The 11,312-nt window shown below is 45.5% G+C and overlaps 1 protein-coding gene across 1 annotated transcript; it reads left to right on the top strand.

The window, feature by feature from the left end:
• Window positions 1-952: 952 nt before the first annotated feature.
• LOC135397157 (ras-related protein Rab-1A) lies at window positions 953-10,475 on the top strand. Its single transcript, XM_064628523.1, has 7 exons — window positions 953-1,201; window positions 2,096-2,168; window positions 2,258-2,305; window positions 3,020-3,067; window positions 3,206-3,301; window positions 4,338-4,469; window positions 9,222-10,475. Exons 1-7 carry the CDS (start codon window positions 1,179-1,181, stop codon window positions 9,417-9,419), a joined length of 618 nt encoding a protein of 205 aa, XP_064484593.1. The 5' UTR covers window positions 953-1,178; the 3' UTR covers window positions 9,420-10,475.
• Window positions 10,476-11,312: the final 837 nt, after the last annotated feature.

Here is an 11,312-nt window from a genome sequence, read left to right as displayed (position 1 = left end):
ATAAGACATGCGAGAAATGTGCTAACACTTCTGGCGTCAATTGCTGAAATCCTAATATGTGATTATGATTTGCTAATTGGTTTACCTGTTCGTCAGTACGACTTGCAATTTTTCAGGGAAGGGTTTTCCCTGCCCGCCGATGCTACAATTCTTCCCACTCTAAGAGCTCTTAACTGCTTCTTCCATTGATTTACCAAAGCCAGAGGTCGTGGGTTCGATCCCTACCACTGACTTGTTGTCTGAAGCCTCCTCTGGGTTTTTCCGCTGTCCTCTCTCCATCTGTCCACGTCTGTACGACACTAACGTTCCCTGCACAGTATAAAAGATGATCGACTGGACAGTTAATCGTTTAATTATTTTGTCTAGTGCTACCCTCTCCCGGTACATGTTGTCGTCCAGCCGCACAACAGTGTGCGTAGAGAGGCAGTTTATTGGTTCATTCCGGCTGGTGTGTCGTGGTTCACGACATTTATTTTATAGTTGATTCAGGGTGTGTTTCTTGGTGCATTCTACCTTAAAATTACGAACACATTTTATTTTCGACGTTACCGGCATTGTCATTTGCTATTAAACACTCAAATTTTTCTATCTTTTTATCTTTTTTTTTTGTCTTCCTGGGGTGCAGTACGCACTCACGCATTCATTTTGCACGTCCTTAGTTTCGGTTTCTGTTTGAGACCTCGCGCCACCTGGAGGTGCGTCAAAAAGGTGTGTCCACTACAATGCGCTACAATGCACCTTATAATCTTTTAAACTATACATAATTTCATGGAAAGAGCAACCAAATAAATATACATCAGCTAGGTAAACGATCATTAAGCTTCGTGCATATTTCGTCTGCTGCTTTTTCCCTACGACAACAGCGAGCAAGCGGACGACCACGGGTTAACGAAGCAAAACTGGATTTAATGTAATCGCCAGACGTGTTTTATTACCGCAAGTGTATGCAAACAAAGCACAGTTTCTCTAGGAACCGTCCCAGCGATTGTTGCGTCTTTTCGCCACGTCGCGTGTGGTGACGTCATTCATCAATTCTACAGCCAGAGAGATTTCGTCGACCAGAGGGTGGAGGCAGCCATATTGTTAACTTCCGGAATCGTCAGGTCTGACGAAAAACGCAGATAGGCACACATTTATAGCTACAACTCGTCAGGGAACGTCCATCATACAGATTCACAATGTCCACAATGAATCCTGAATAGTAAGTACCAATCCATATGGCTATTAACATGTCTTGGCAACTGTCAGGAGTGGTTAGGCGAGCTAGGCCTATTTGCACGAAAAAACTTTCGTGACGCACCAGTTTCATTGTCTTGCATAAGGTTGCATATTTCGACTGTGCCATCGCAGCTGTCTCTTGTTGCATTTGCAAACGTGTCTATCTCTCTAGATGATGTGTTGTGTCATATCTCATTGATATTGAAGTAGTCCTATGCTTTTCGCTGCGAGGGGTGTTACAGATGGATCACAAAAAGTGGCGTGCACTGTTCAATATCGTACGCTTTTAACCCATAAATGTTTATTAAATAGCGCATTACTGGCCTGGGGAAATGAAAGGCGTGTTGCGTTGTCCTTATCTTCGTGCGCTCAAATTTCATTGACTGTAAACACAGTGTGCTGATAATTACACATGTTCCAGTTTAACCTTCAGAAATAAACACTCAAATATTTCGTACACACAGTCCTTGGGAGCGTTGCAAAAGCCAGCAAGCGTGTAAAGCATCTTTTTTTGTTTTTATTCCCGAAATTTCTACCTGGATTGGGTAAGCCTAAACTTAGGGGTGGTTCACAGCGCTTTGTGACGGGCACTTGAGATACAAACGCGTACGCAACTTTTTGCCGTACACGATTAAAGTCTTCGTGTCGTTGCGTTGATGTAGCCAGCCGTCGGCAAGTTGAAGGGCAACTTGTTGATAGGCAGGCGAGAGGACGTATCATCTGATGTGAACACGTAGCAGCAGCGTAGCATTAATGTGTTGCGTCATTGGTTAAGCATGTGATTCGTCATTGATGATAGTGCGGTTCTGTTTTGCCCTATGTGACTGTGTTGATCGGTGTGCTGATAACGGACAAGGTTTTTTTTTCTTTTTCTCAGTGATTATTTATTCAAGCTCCTACTCATTGGCGACTCCGGCGTAGGAAAGTCTTGCTTGCTCCTACGATTCGCGGTAAGACTTTTTTTTTGTTGCTGTTTCTGTTTGTGTCTATATTGGTTCCCCTGTTTCTTGTGAATCACACCCCTCTTTACATATTACAGGATGACACTTATACAGAAAGCTATATCAGCACCATTGGCGTTGATTTTGTAAGTTCAAATTCTTGTACTAAACTCTCAATGCTCCGAGCATTGTTCATTGTAGCAAGTGACCTATTGCCACTATCTTCAGTGATAACGCCTCATTTGTGCCGACAGGACATAGATGGTGTTACAGTGACGTGCAGACTCGCCTTAAACTGCGGAGCGCGTGTCATCGGGCGCTGATAGACAGCTGGAAATGAGTTCGGGATGATCCACTATCCCGTTGAAGGGCAGGTCGTCAGATAAACTGTGTGAAGCTCAGGAGAAGCCAGAATGCGAACGCATCCGTTATGTGTACCGAACCTCCCTTCAAGGGGATAGTGGATCATCCCAGTCTCATTTCCAGCTGTCTATTAGTGCCCGATGACACGCGCTCCGCTGTTTAAGGTGAGTCTGCGGGCCGCTGTATGTGAAGCAGCTTATGACAGGGAGTCTCGTGTTTATCGCAAATATGATTGTCTCCTTTCGCATGTTTGATGTCAAATTGAAGAAAGCTGAATCTTGCATCCTGTCATTGCATGTTTCGCGTACAGTACACGAAAGTGGAATGGTCGTAGAATCACATGCCCAAGCGTGATGAGAATGCCTTTTTTCGCACTGATGCCACCGTGATTGTTTTCAATTGTTCCCATGGCTGTCTGACGGGCATGTCTGCAGTTGATTGCAGTCTGGTTGCGTCATTCAACATCTGAGGGTAACGTCTGCTCGCTTGTATTTCAGAAAATACGGACGATAGAATTAGGCGACAAGACTATCAAGTTGCAGATTGTAAGTACGTTTTATGACTCGCGTTGAACCGATTTTGGCACCTCGTCACATGTGCTCGTTTGAGAATGCGTGTCACTTGCCGCGGTGTTGTAGGGGGTTGTACTGATGTGTTTTTTGTGCTGGTTCGATCCGACACAGTGGGACACTGCTGGCCAGGAAAGGTTCCGCACCATCACATCGAGTTACTACAGGGGGGCACATGGAATCATCGTCGCGTACGACGTCACAGATCAGGTTAGTGCCGGCCGGTTTTCTTGCTCTACTAAGTCACCCATTGTGTTGGAATTTTGTGCTGGTCAGTGACAGTACGTGTAGATCCTGAAGTCTTCGGGAAATATTTTTTTTCTAATTTTGGGAGGAGGGGGTAAAAATCTGGTAAATAAACATGTGCTCTAAATTCACGCGAATTGGGGTTTAAAAAAAACTCCAGTATGCTAAATTCGGGGAGAAAGCGCGCTCAGTTACTCAAATTAACTGTAATGGTTTGGTACAAATGGTGATGTAACTGCATTTGCTGCCAAACAGGTTAGTGTGCATTCCTACAGACATCTCAGTGAGGACAATTTGATGGGTAAAAATCGGGTTTTACCCTAAAGAGGCAACCTTCAATTCGGGGTGCAAATTCGGGGAAGAATAGGGTTAAACCCTAAAGTTTCAGGCTCTAAGTATGTGCTGTAGTGCTGTCAACAGGTATGGAGGTGTGGAGATCCAAGATTCCTGTCGTAAGATAGCTGGCGAAATTAATTACAATAGATGTTCTGAAATTGTATGTCAGCAAGCTTATCCTTTAAGACAAGTTCATTCCTATAGGTAAACTCTGCCCAGTCATTTGTGATTGGCTGAGATGGATGAAGGGTGTCTTCGAGTAACAATGTGATATTACCACATGCCTCAAACTGTTGCTTGTGCACTGACCATGTTGTGAAAACTTCTCAGAGGCAACATAAAAATATTAATATTAAATAAAACAGTTGACTTCCCCTTCTGAATGATATCTGCTATCTTTCCGCATGCCCCACTCCTGACTTGCAAACTACATTCTCTGCTGGCTGGGGTATTCCTCTGTGCCTGTCTCTCTTACGTTGTCTCAGGGTATAGTGAGTTTCCAGTCAGACTAAAGCAAGCATGCTGAGTTGCTCGTGTCTACTATGGTTGATCCCAATTTTAAGCTCTAACAGACTTTGGCACAACATATTCAGTGGTTTACGAGTGGGTACAATAAGTACAAGCATGAATGCTCTTTCACGTTTTGTTCCAATGACTATTTCAGGAGTCCTTCAACAACGTGAAACAATGGCTGCAAGAAATTGACCGTTATGCCTGCGAAAATGTCAACAAATTGCTTGTGGGCAACAAGAGTGACCTGACGACGAAAAAGGTGGTAGACTACACCACGGCTAAGGTGAGGACTCTGACGTGTTCGCGCAGTTCACAAGTTTGCTGAAGTAGGGGAACAATACTTTGATGCTACTAGGTTGCAAATTTTTAGTTTAGATGTTAAAGTATTGTAGGTCACAGCAGAGCTTTTATTGTGGCCTATACATAACCTGGCATAAAGTGCAGCAAAAATTGTAGTGCAGTGAAGCCTCGTTAATTCCAAATTCCGGATAATTAGAACTTCTGTGGTCCCTCTTTTGTCCATTGCGATATGACCACTGAATTCAAAGTATGTGCGTGCTGCGGCTTAGCTTAATTTGAAATGTTTCCCGTGCGGTTCCTTCAATGTCCTTCAGCGCGGTGCATCGGTGAGTCAGCTTTGCAGCGCCCTCGAAACCACGTGCCCAGTGACTTGCCAATCATGCTGCACATGCACATGCTCCTCTCCACTGCCATTGCTCTCACCCTCTCTCTCTCTCGTTGCCGCTTCTGTTCTTCGTGTTCTCGCGCGTTTGGGAACGCAACACTCAAGCTGTGATTGACTGCTGCGTGCAGGAACCATATTGAAGTACAAAACACTGATCAAAGACAAAGTGGCGGTTATCAAGGCCACAAAAGCTGGAGCGTGTTCGAAAAACCTACCTGACGTACCAAGGAGGGCATGTTTGTTCAGTTTTGATATATTTGATGTGTCTGGAAAAGTAATCAGAAAGTGCTGCTGGACAGCAGGAGGCACAGTGCTCCCTACTGCCCAATGAGGGCATTCCGTTTGTTTTCTTATAGCATGAAGTATCTCGACACTGAACAAACATGGCCTCCCAACTTGATGAAAAAAAAGTAAAGTGAGAAAAGAAAAGTACGCTGAAGGTGCGAAGTGGCCAGGGGGGAGCACCGTGGTGCCGGCTGTCCAATAGTTGCATTCTGCCCGCTTTCCTTGATGCATGAAATTATCTCGATCAGCGAACATAGCCTTCCTGGTCGGTGTCCCGCTTTCGACTATCTCGAAGAACAGTGACAAGATCATGAGCGGGAATCGTCACGATTGATGAGGGTATCGTTCTTGACAGAACTGCTGATGATCAGATCGCCGAGGTTGACAATGAGCCACTGTCTGTGCCATCATTTACCGAGGTGCTGGCTTACGTTCGTGTGGTGCGGTACTTGGTAGAGGCAAGCGGCGTGTGCACCAATCTCATTGATTTAACGTCCCATCTTCAAAAAGTACTAGGTTGTGAAGTAAATTGCTGCATGTGCCGAACAAAAATAGTTTTTTCCGTTCTGAGCATCAGTGAACACATCTTCGTGTCAGTAAATGTATAAAAGTCAACCGTGTCACATAGTTCCAAGCCCTGCTTAATTCAGAGTTTTTTTTATATATATATATTTTTTTTTGATTGAGCGACTTTGATTTAACGAGGCTTTACTGTATATAGTTATGCACGTGGATCTCATCTTGCCCGATACACGACGTTTGAGACAGGGAATGTCTGCCATGCTATTGTTCATGTGTTGGTTTTGCTGGTTCACATTGCACAGTATGCGGCGATACCTTGCGCATGATATCGCCACATGCTGTGCAATGGCTGAAGTGAACCAGCAAAACCAACACATGAACAATAGGACACAAGGAATCTGCATGCAGATTCCTTTGGTTCTTTCATGTCCATTGTGTGGTTCCATCTTCCTCATTTTCTCCATACTCCACGTTATCTTGCCATGTGACATCTGTTTTCTTTGTTAATGTCATATTGTGCGACTCCAGCACTTATCTTTATTTGCGCTGTGCATGCATGTTTATCATGCAGAGATATTACAGATTAGATAGTGTGGCTATTACACTGCTATCACATGACGAGGCCAATTCTGAGCATTCTTGTGTAGTCCATGAGTAATTGTACTGTACTTACTCTCCTAATGGGAGCACCGTTTTTGCTCAAACATAACTGACGTGGAAGAGTGGATTAATTGTACGAGGAAAAAGTCTCGAAATCCAATACGATATCAGACTCCATTTTTTATTCCAAAACATCCTGGTTTGCATTGCTGTAACTGTCAAGCTCTATCTTATCGTCGTTTGGGTTGCAACCTACCCGTTATCAACTTCCATTCTTTCAAAAGCTCCGTAAATTCTGGTCGTAGAGGCTTACACAGTGTTGTTGGGAGATGCATCCTACGCCAGACTGGTCTGTTTGGGAGAATGCTCACAAATGGTCTGCAGTGACGGCTGCATCAGATTTCTAGTTCTCGCGGGATCATGTTCAGTGCATTTCTCTGCCGTGTCAGCAATCCGTAATTTTCTTTTGTCCCGATATTCAATATTTGCACCATATTGGTTGGTCTCCTCCAGTACGAGACTCACATGGCCCCAGTTGTGCTGCGTTGGCCAGCATCGTTCAGCGCGCGCACTGCACGCTGGTAGCTGTGGCATGTTATGTATGCAAAAGAAAAGAGAGCGCTGACATTTCTGCACCCAAGTTTGCAGTGTGTCATTATACGAGTAAATACGGTGGTGTTGGAGGAACACTGATAGCGGACTCGGGCAGTTCACCACGGTAAACGCCGTGCATGTATTACGTGCATCTATGCTGCTTACACGCTCCCTAAAGGGCGAAACACATGTACGACAAAATGCACGCCCCGTCGTGCGACGAGTCGCACAGTTTCGTGTCACGAGTTGTCGCGTGCTGCATCAGCAGACACATGGGCGGCGACATCCTTACGACATGTCGCTCTGAACCGCCGTGTTGCTGGTGGTGCTAGAACAGCGCGGCAGGAGGTACACTCGCTTACACTTTATTTAACATAACGAAATGTGCTCACAGTAAACGAGAACAATTCATTCCTTATTTCACGTGTCTTTCAAGGCACAACACGACGAAATCTGCCGCTGTTTGCATTCAGAACACACACTGTCCGCCATTTTTTCTCGGATCCATCGCATCTACCAGAGAGGCAGCATCATTGGCTGCTTGGCTCATGACGTCACTACATCCACACGACAACCCGCCGACGGGAGCGGAGATATCTGAGCAGTTTTGTCGCGCTGCGACGACCTATTTCTCCAGAATCAGTCCCAGGATGCTTTGCGCTGCGACGGGTCGCACATTTCGTCGTACATGTGTCTCAGCCTTAAGGTTTTCCCGACTCAGTTTTGCAGTCTTTGTTAAGGCCTGAGGTTAAGGTTTGTTGCGAGCGCAAAAGCATTTTATCTAGCTCTAAGTTGACGCAGTTTTATGTCGAAAGTCTTTCCAAGGACAACGTACCCACCAATACCATGTGGGGCTCTACACCTTTTGAGATCGACGACTCGATCTATTGTTAGTCATCCAGTGCCATAGTCACACTCCATTCTAACTATCTATTCTCCCCATTCCATCCGGTGCCATTCTCACTATCGGAACTACATTATCCATCAGAACTCGCCTCGTGCATGGGTAGTTAATCGATGTGTGTTTAGGTGGCAACACACAACCGTCTGCCAAACCATGTTTTGGAAACTGCTGTACTTTGCGACCAGCACAAAAGTTTGATCGCAATATCAGAGTTATCATTATTTTGAAGATAGTAATAAACGGGCTCGAATGTCTCTGAAGTGACAGATGTTGCCAGCACGTCTTGCAGTAAGCTACGCAACTCTTACTAGTTCATTTCACAACACTGATGCATTGGTTCGAGAGAGAGCATTAATGCATTATTAACGACTGAGATTTGAATGGGATTCTGGATGAGTGGGTCGTCCGAAGAAACCATCCCTCAAGTTCTGTTCTGTTTTGGTCTCGGAATTTGCTCGAACTGGTCAGTAAAAACCTGGAAAAAATTTGAGGAGAAATGAATTTAAAGGCTACTCTTTTGGTAGACGCCCTGAGATACAAACTTGTCTTCACCTACATTCAGTTCTGTGACAATCTAAGCATTAATTGGCGCACATTTGCAGACACAATGCAGGTGTGAGCAGGAGCTCTCTTGAGACTCGCTCAAAACCAGTCTGCAATCTGAATCTCGCATAATTTCACTACATGCTCGGAGAAGAACCAACCCACTGCCCACAAAGGAATTATTTATGAAGGAATAGCAAGCTGTCCTTACTGGCTGACTTTTCCTGCCAAAATAAGTAGGTCCCCCACCCCTTCAGAAAAGAGTCTCTGCACCGGAGTGACGTCTCTGTAGACGCTTGCCTTTGTGTGCCACTTTGTATGCGTATAAATTGCCAGAGAAAGGGGTATACACTCCTTGCTGTGTTGTGAATAGCTTCTAATGTGCCGTGATTCCTTTCTGAGGCTGTGGATTGCAAGCTGCAGCTGCTTGTGTTGTTGTGAGCGCAAGGCTGTCAAATTTAGTTAGAAGGATTCAAAAGCAAGTTTTATTGAAAGACTTAGCATGGTAGTAATGAACTATTGCGGCACCGAATTTTCTGGGTCATGTTGGAAGTTGAATTTGCCTTCTCTTCGATGTTGATGTCACCTTGCTTTCTCCAGCCATCGATGGTTGCCGAGTTGCCAGACGGATACATCGTTGTAGTAGCGGATAACGACCTTTGATTTAGTGAATTCATTAGTCGGTTATTTTTATTAATGAGGGGTAGGCTACTTTCTAGCCGATGTCTGGGTCATTGCGTATTGACATGATACCATGATGACAGCAACACTTGGCGTGATTCACAGTGATCTTTCGCTATCTTCCTTGGATGTCTGATTGCACGTGACCTCGTTTCAAGCCAGTGTTTCCCTTTGGGAGAGCTCACGTGTGCTGTTCCCCCCCCCCCCTCTCGCTTTTACAGGAGTTTGCCGACCAGTTGGGCATACCCTTCCTGGAAACTAGCGCCAAGAACGCCACCAACGTGGAGCAGGCCTTCATGACCATGGCAGCGGAGATCAAGAACCGCATGGGACCCCCGACCACGGAAGCTGGACTGCGCTCTGAGGGCAAGATCAACCCCGGAACCCCCGTCAAGCCCCAGGGTGCTGGCTGCTGCTGAATGGAAGAGGAAGAGGGGGGGAACGCCCCTCCTTCTTTTCCCTTCCTCCTTCCACCCCTTTCTTCCCCCGCATCCTTCGTTCCTCCCCTGCCCCCTCACAGCACGCGAAGCGGGGAAAGAGAACGGAAAGGAAAGAGAGGAGGTGTCCACTGTGGGGACCGGGAGGGTTGGGGATGCGGGATTTTTGGGAGAGGGGTGCCACATCGTCCTCTTTTTTTTTTTTTTCCCTCCAGGTTATGCCAAGTGCAACTGTGTAAATGAAGGATGTACACATGTGCTTCATCATTTGTTGTTTTTTAAGAAAAAAAAGTGAGACGGAAGTAACTGTAGAAAGAAACTTTTTCGAAGTGTGTCTTTCTTTTTTTTTTTCTTTCTTTCTTTTACTATACATAAAGGCTTTTTGCAGCGTGGATAGGGGCTGCAGGTTTTTTGAGGGAGGGGGATAGACTCGTGTCGTGTACGTATTTAAGAGAGGCGGGCGTGTGTATGTAAAAAAAAAAAAGAGCCTGGATAACCCTCTTAGCATTCCACCTTGCGTGTGCTGAAAAATTCTACGTTGCGCATTTTTTTAAAGAAACAGTTAGCACTACCGTTTGACATGCGTTGCTTCTCGACGCGTTTCTTTCGAGATGCAAACTCTTAACAAAGAAAAAAAAAGGCAGGTGGAGCTTGGCTTCGTGATTGTGTGCTTCGAGGATTACCTGTACATAAAGTCCCGGAACTCAGCTAATAGTGCAGCGAGAGGGGAACCATCTCCGCCGCGGAAGTGGGCGGTGGTCCGAGCGGGGATAGCCAGCCATGGATAGCCAGTTTGTCTCGAAGCTTTGACTTTTTAAAAGCGAGGATGGCGGCGTACGACGCCGTCTTTCAGTTTTCTTTTTTTTTCTTTTTTTTCGAAGTAATATTCACCGCAACGTTTTTGTATTTATATAGTCCCAGGCTCCATTATCCACTGCAGCAGTTTTGCGAGGAGTCCACACTCCCTTGAAGCCCTTCATTACGAGCGTATGATTTAGTGTATATTGAAGCATATTAAAAGCAATCTTTTGTTGGGCATATCTCGCGTGCTTGGCTTTCGTGTTGGGTGTCTGTGGCGGTGACTGGTGGTCGCAGATGCCTAGGGCCCCCGGCTTTCTTGCTGTGGGAAGTAAAACGTGTCTGCGAAGTGGGACATATACAAACCTGCGGGCAAATGATTACAAGCAAAAAATGTTGCAGGTTGACTGAGATACTTCGATAGTTGTGTATTATGTGGAATATTCAGCAAAAAACATACTATTCTTGGGGAAACAGCAGGTCCTGTGAGGCATGCGATTTCACGAAAAAAGGGGGGGGGGGGCGGATCATGTCAAATTTCGTGCTGTGTAAGCCAACAACCGCTTACTTTGTACCGTGTAGCTATAAGTAGTGTTGATTTTGGAGAGCGATGTACAGCAGTTGCAGAATGTGTACAAAATGGAAAAGATGACTGTACAGCGTGCTGTCAGCCAACGTATGGGAGCGCGCTGCAGACTTTGTCGGCAGATGTGTGGGCATCTGAAGAGTCTCCACAAAATTGCAGCTGTGCACTCTTACCTGGGTATTGCAGCAGGTGCATGACAAATGAGGCTGGCCCACTCTGCATACTCTTGTCTTCAAGCTGCTGTGTCATTCTGACTAAAGCAACAGTTCAGGCGGTTCAGCTTGCGATTTTCACAACTGCTCCAAAATATAGTCCGTGAATTTGATATAACCTGATGAGTTAATGTAACACAGGAGCATGCTTTCATCGAGTAATGACATTATCCAGGAAAGGAACAAAAGGCAAGCCAGTTGGTGTGTGTCCCGGAGTTTCGAGAAATAAATTAATCTCTGCTTGGAGCAGAGAAGCGAAGAGAGCGTTCATTGGAGGAA

The sequence above is a fragment of the Ornithodoros turicata genome, chromosome 6 (genome assembly GCF_037126465.1).
Source record: "Ornithodoros turicata isolate Travis chromosome 6, ASM3712646v1, whole genome shotgun sequence".
NCBI lineage: Eukaryota > Metazoa > Arthropoda > Arachnida > Ixodida > Argasidae > Ornithodoros > Ornithodoros turicata.
This window is presented reverse-complemented; position numbering and strand designations above follow the sequence as displayed.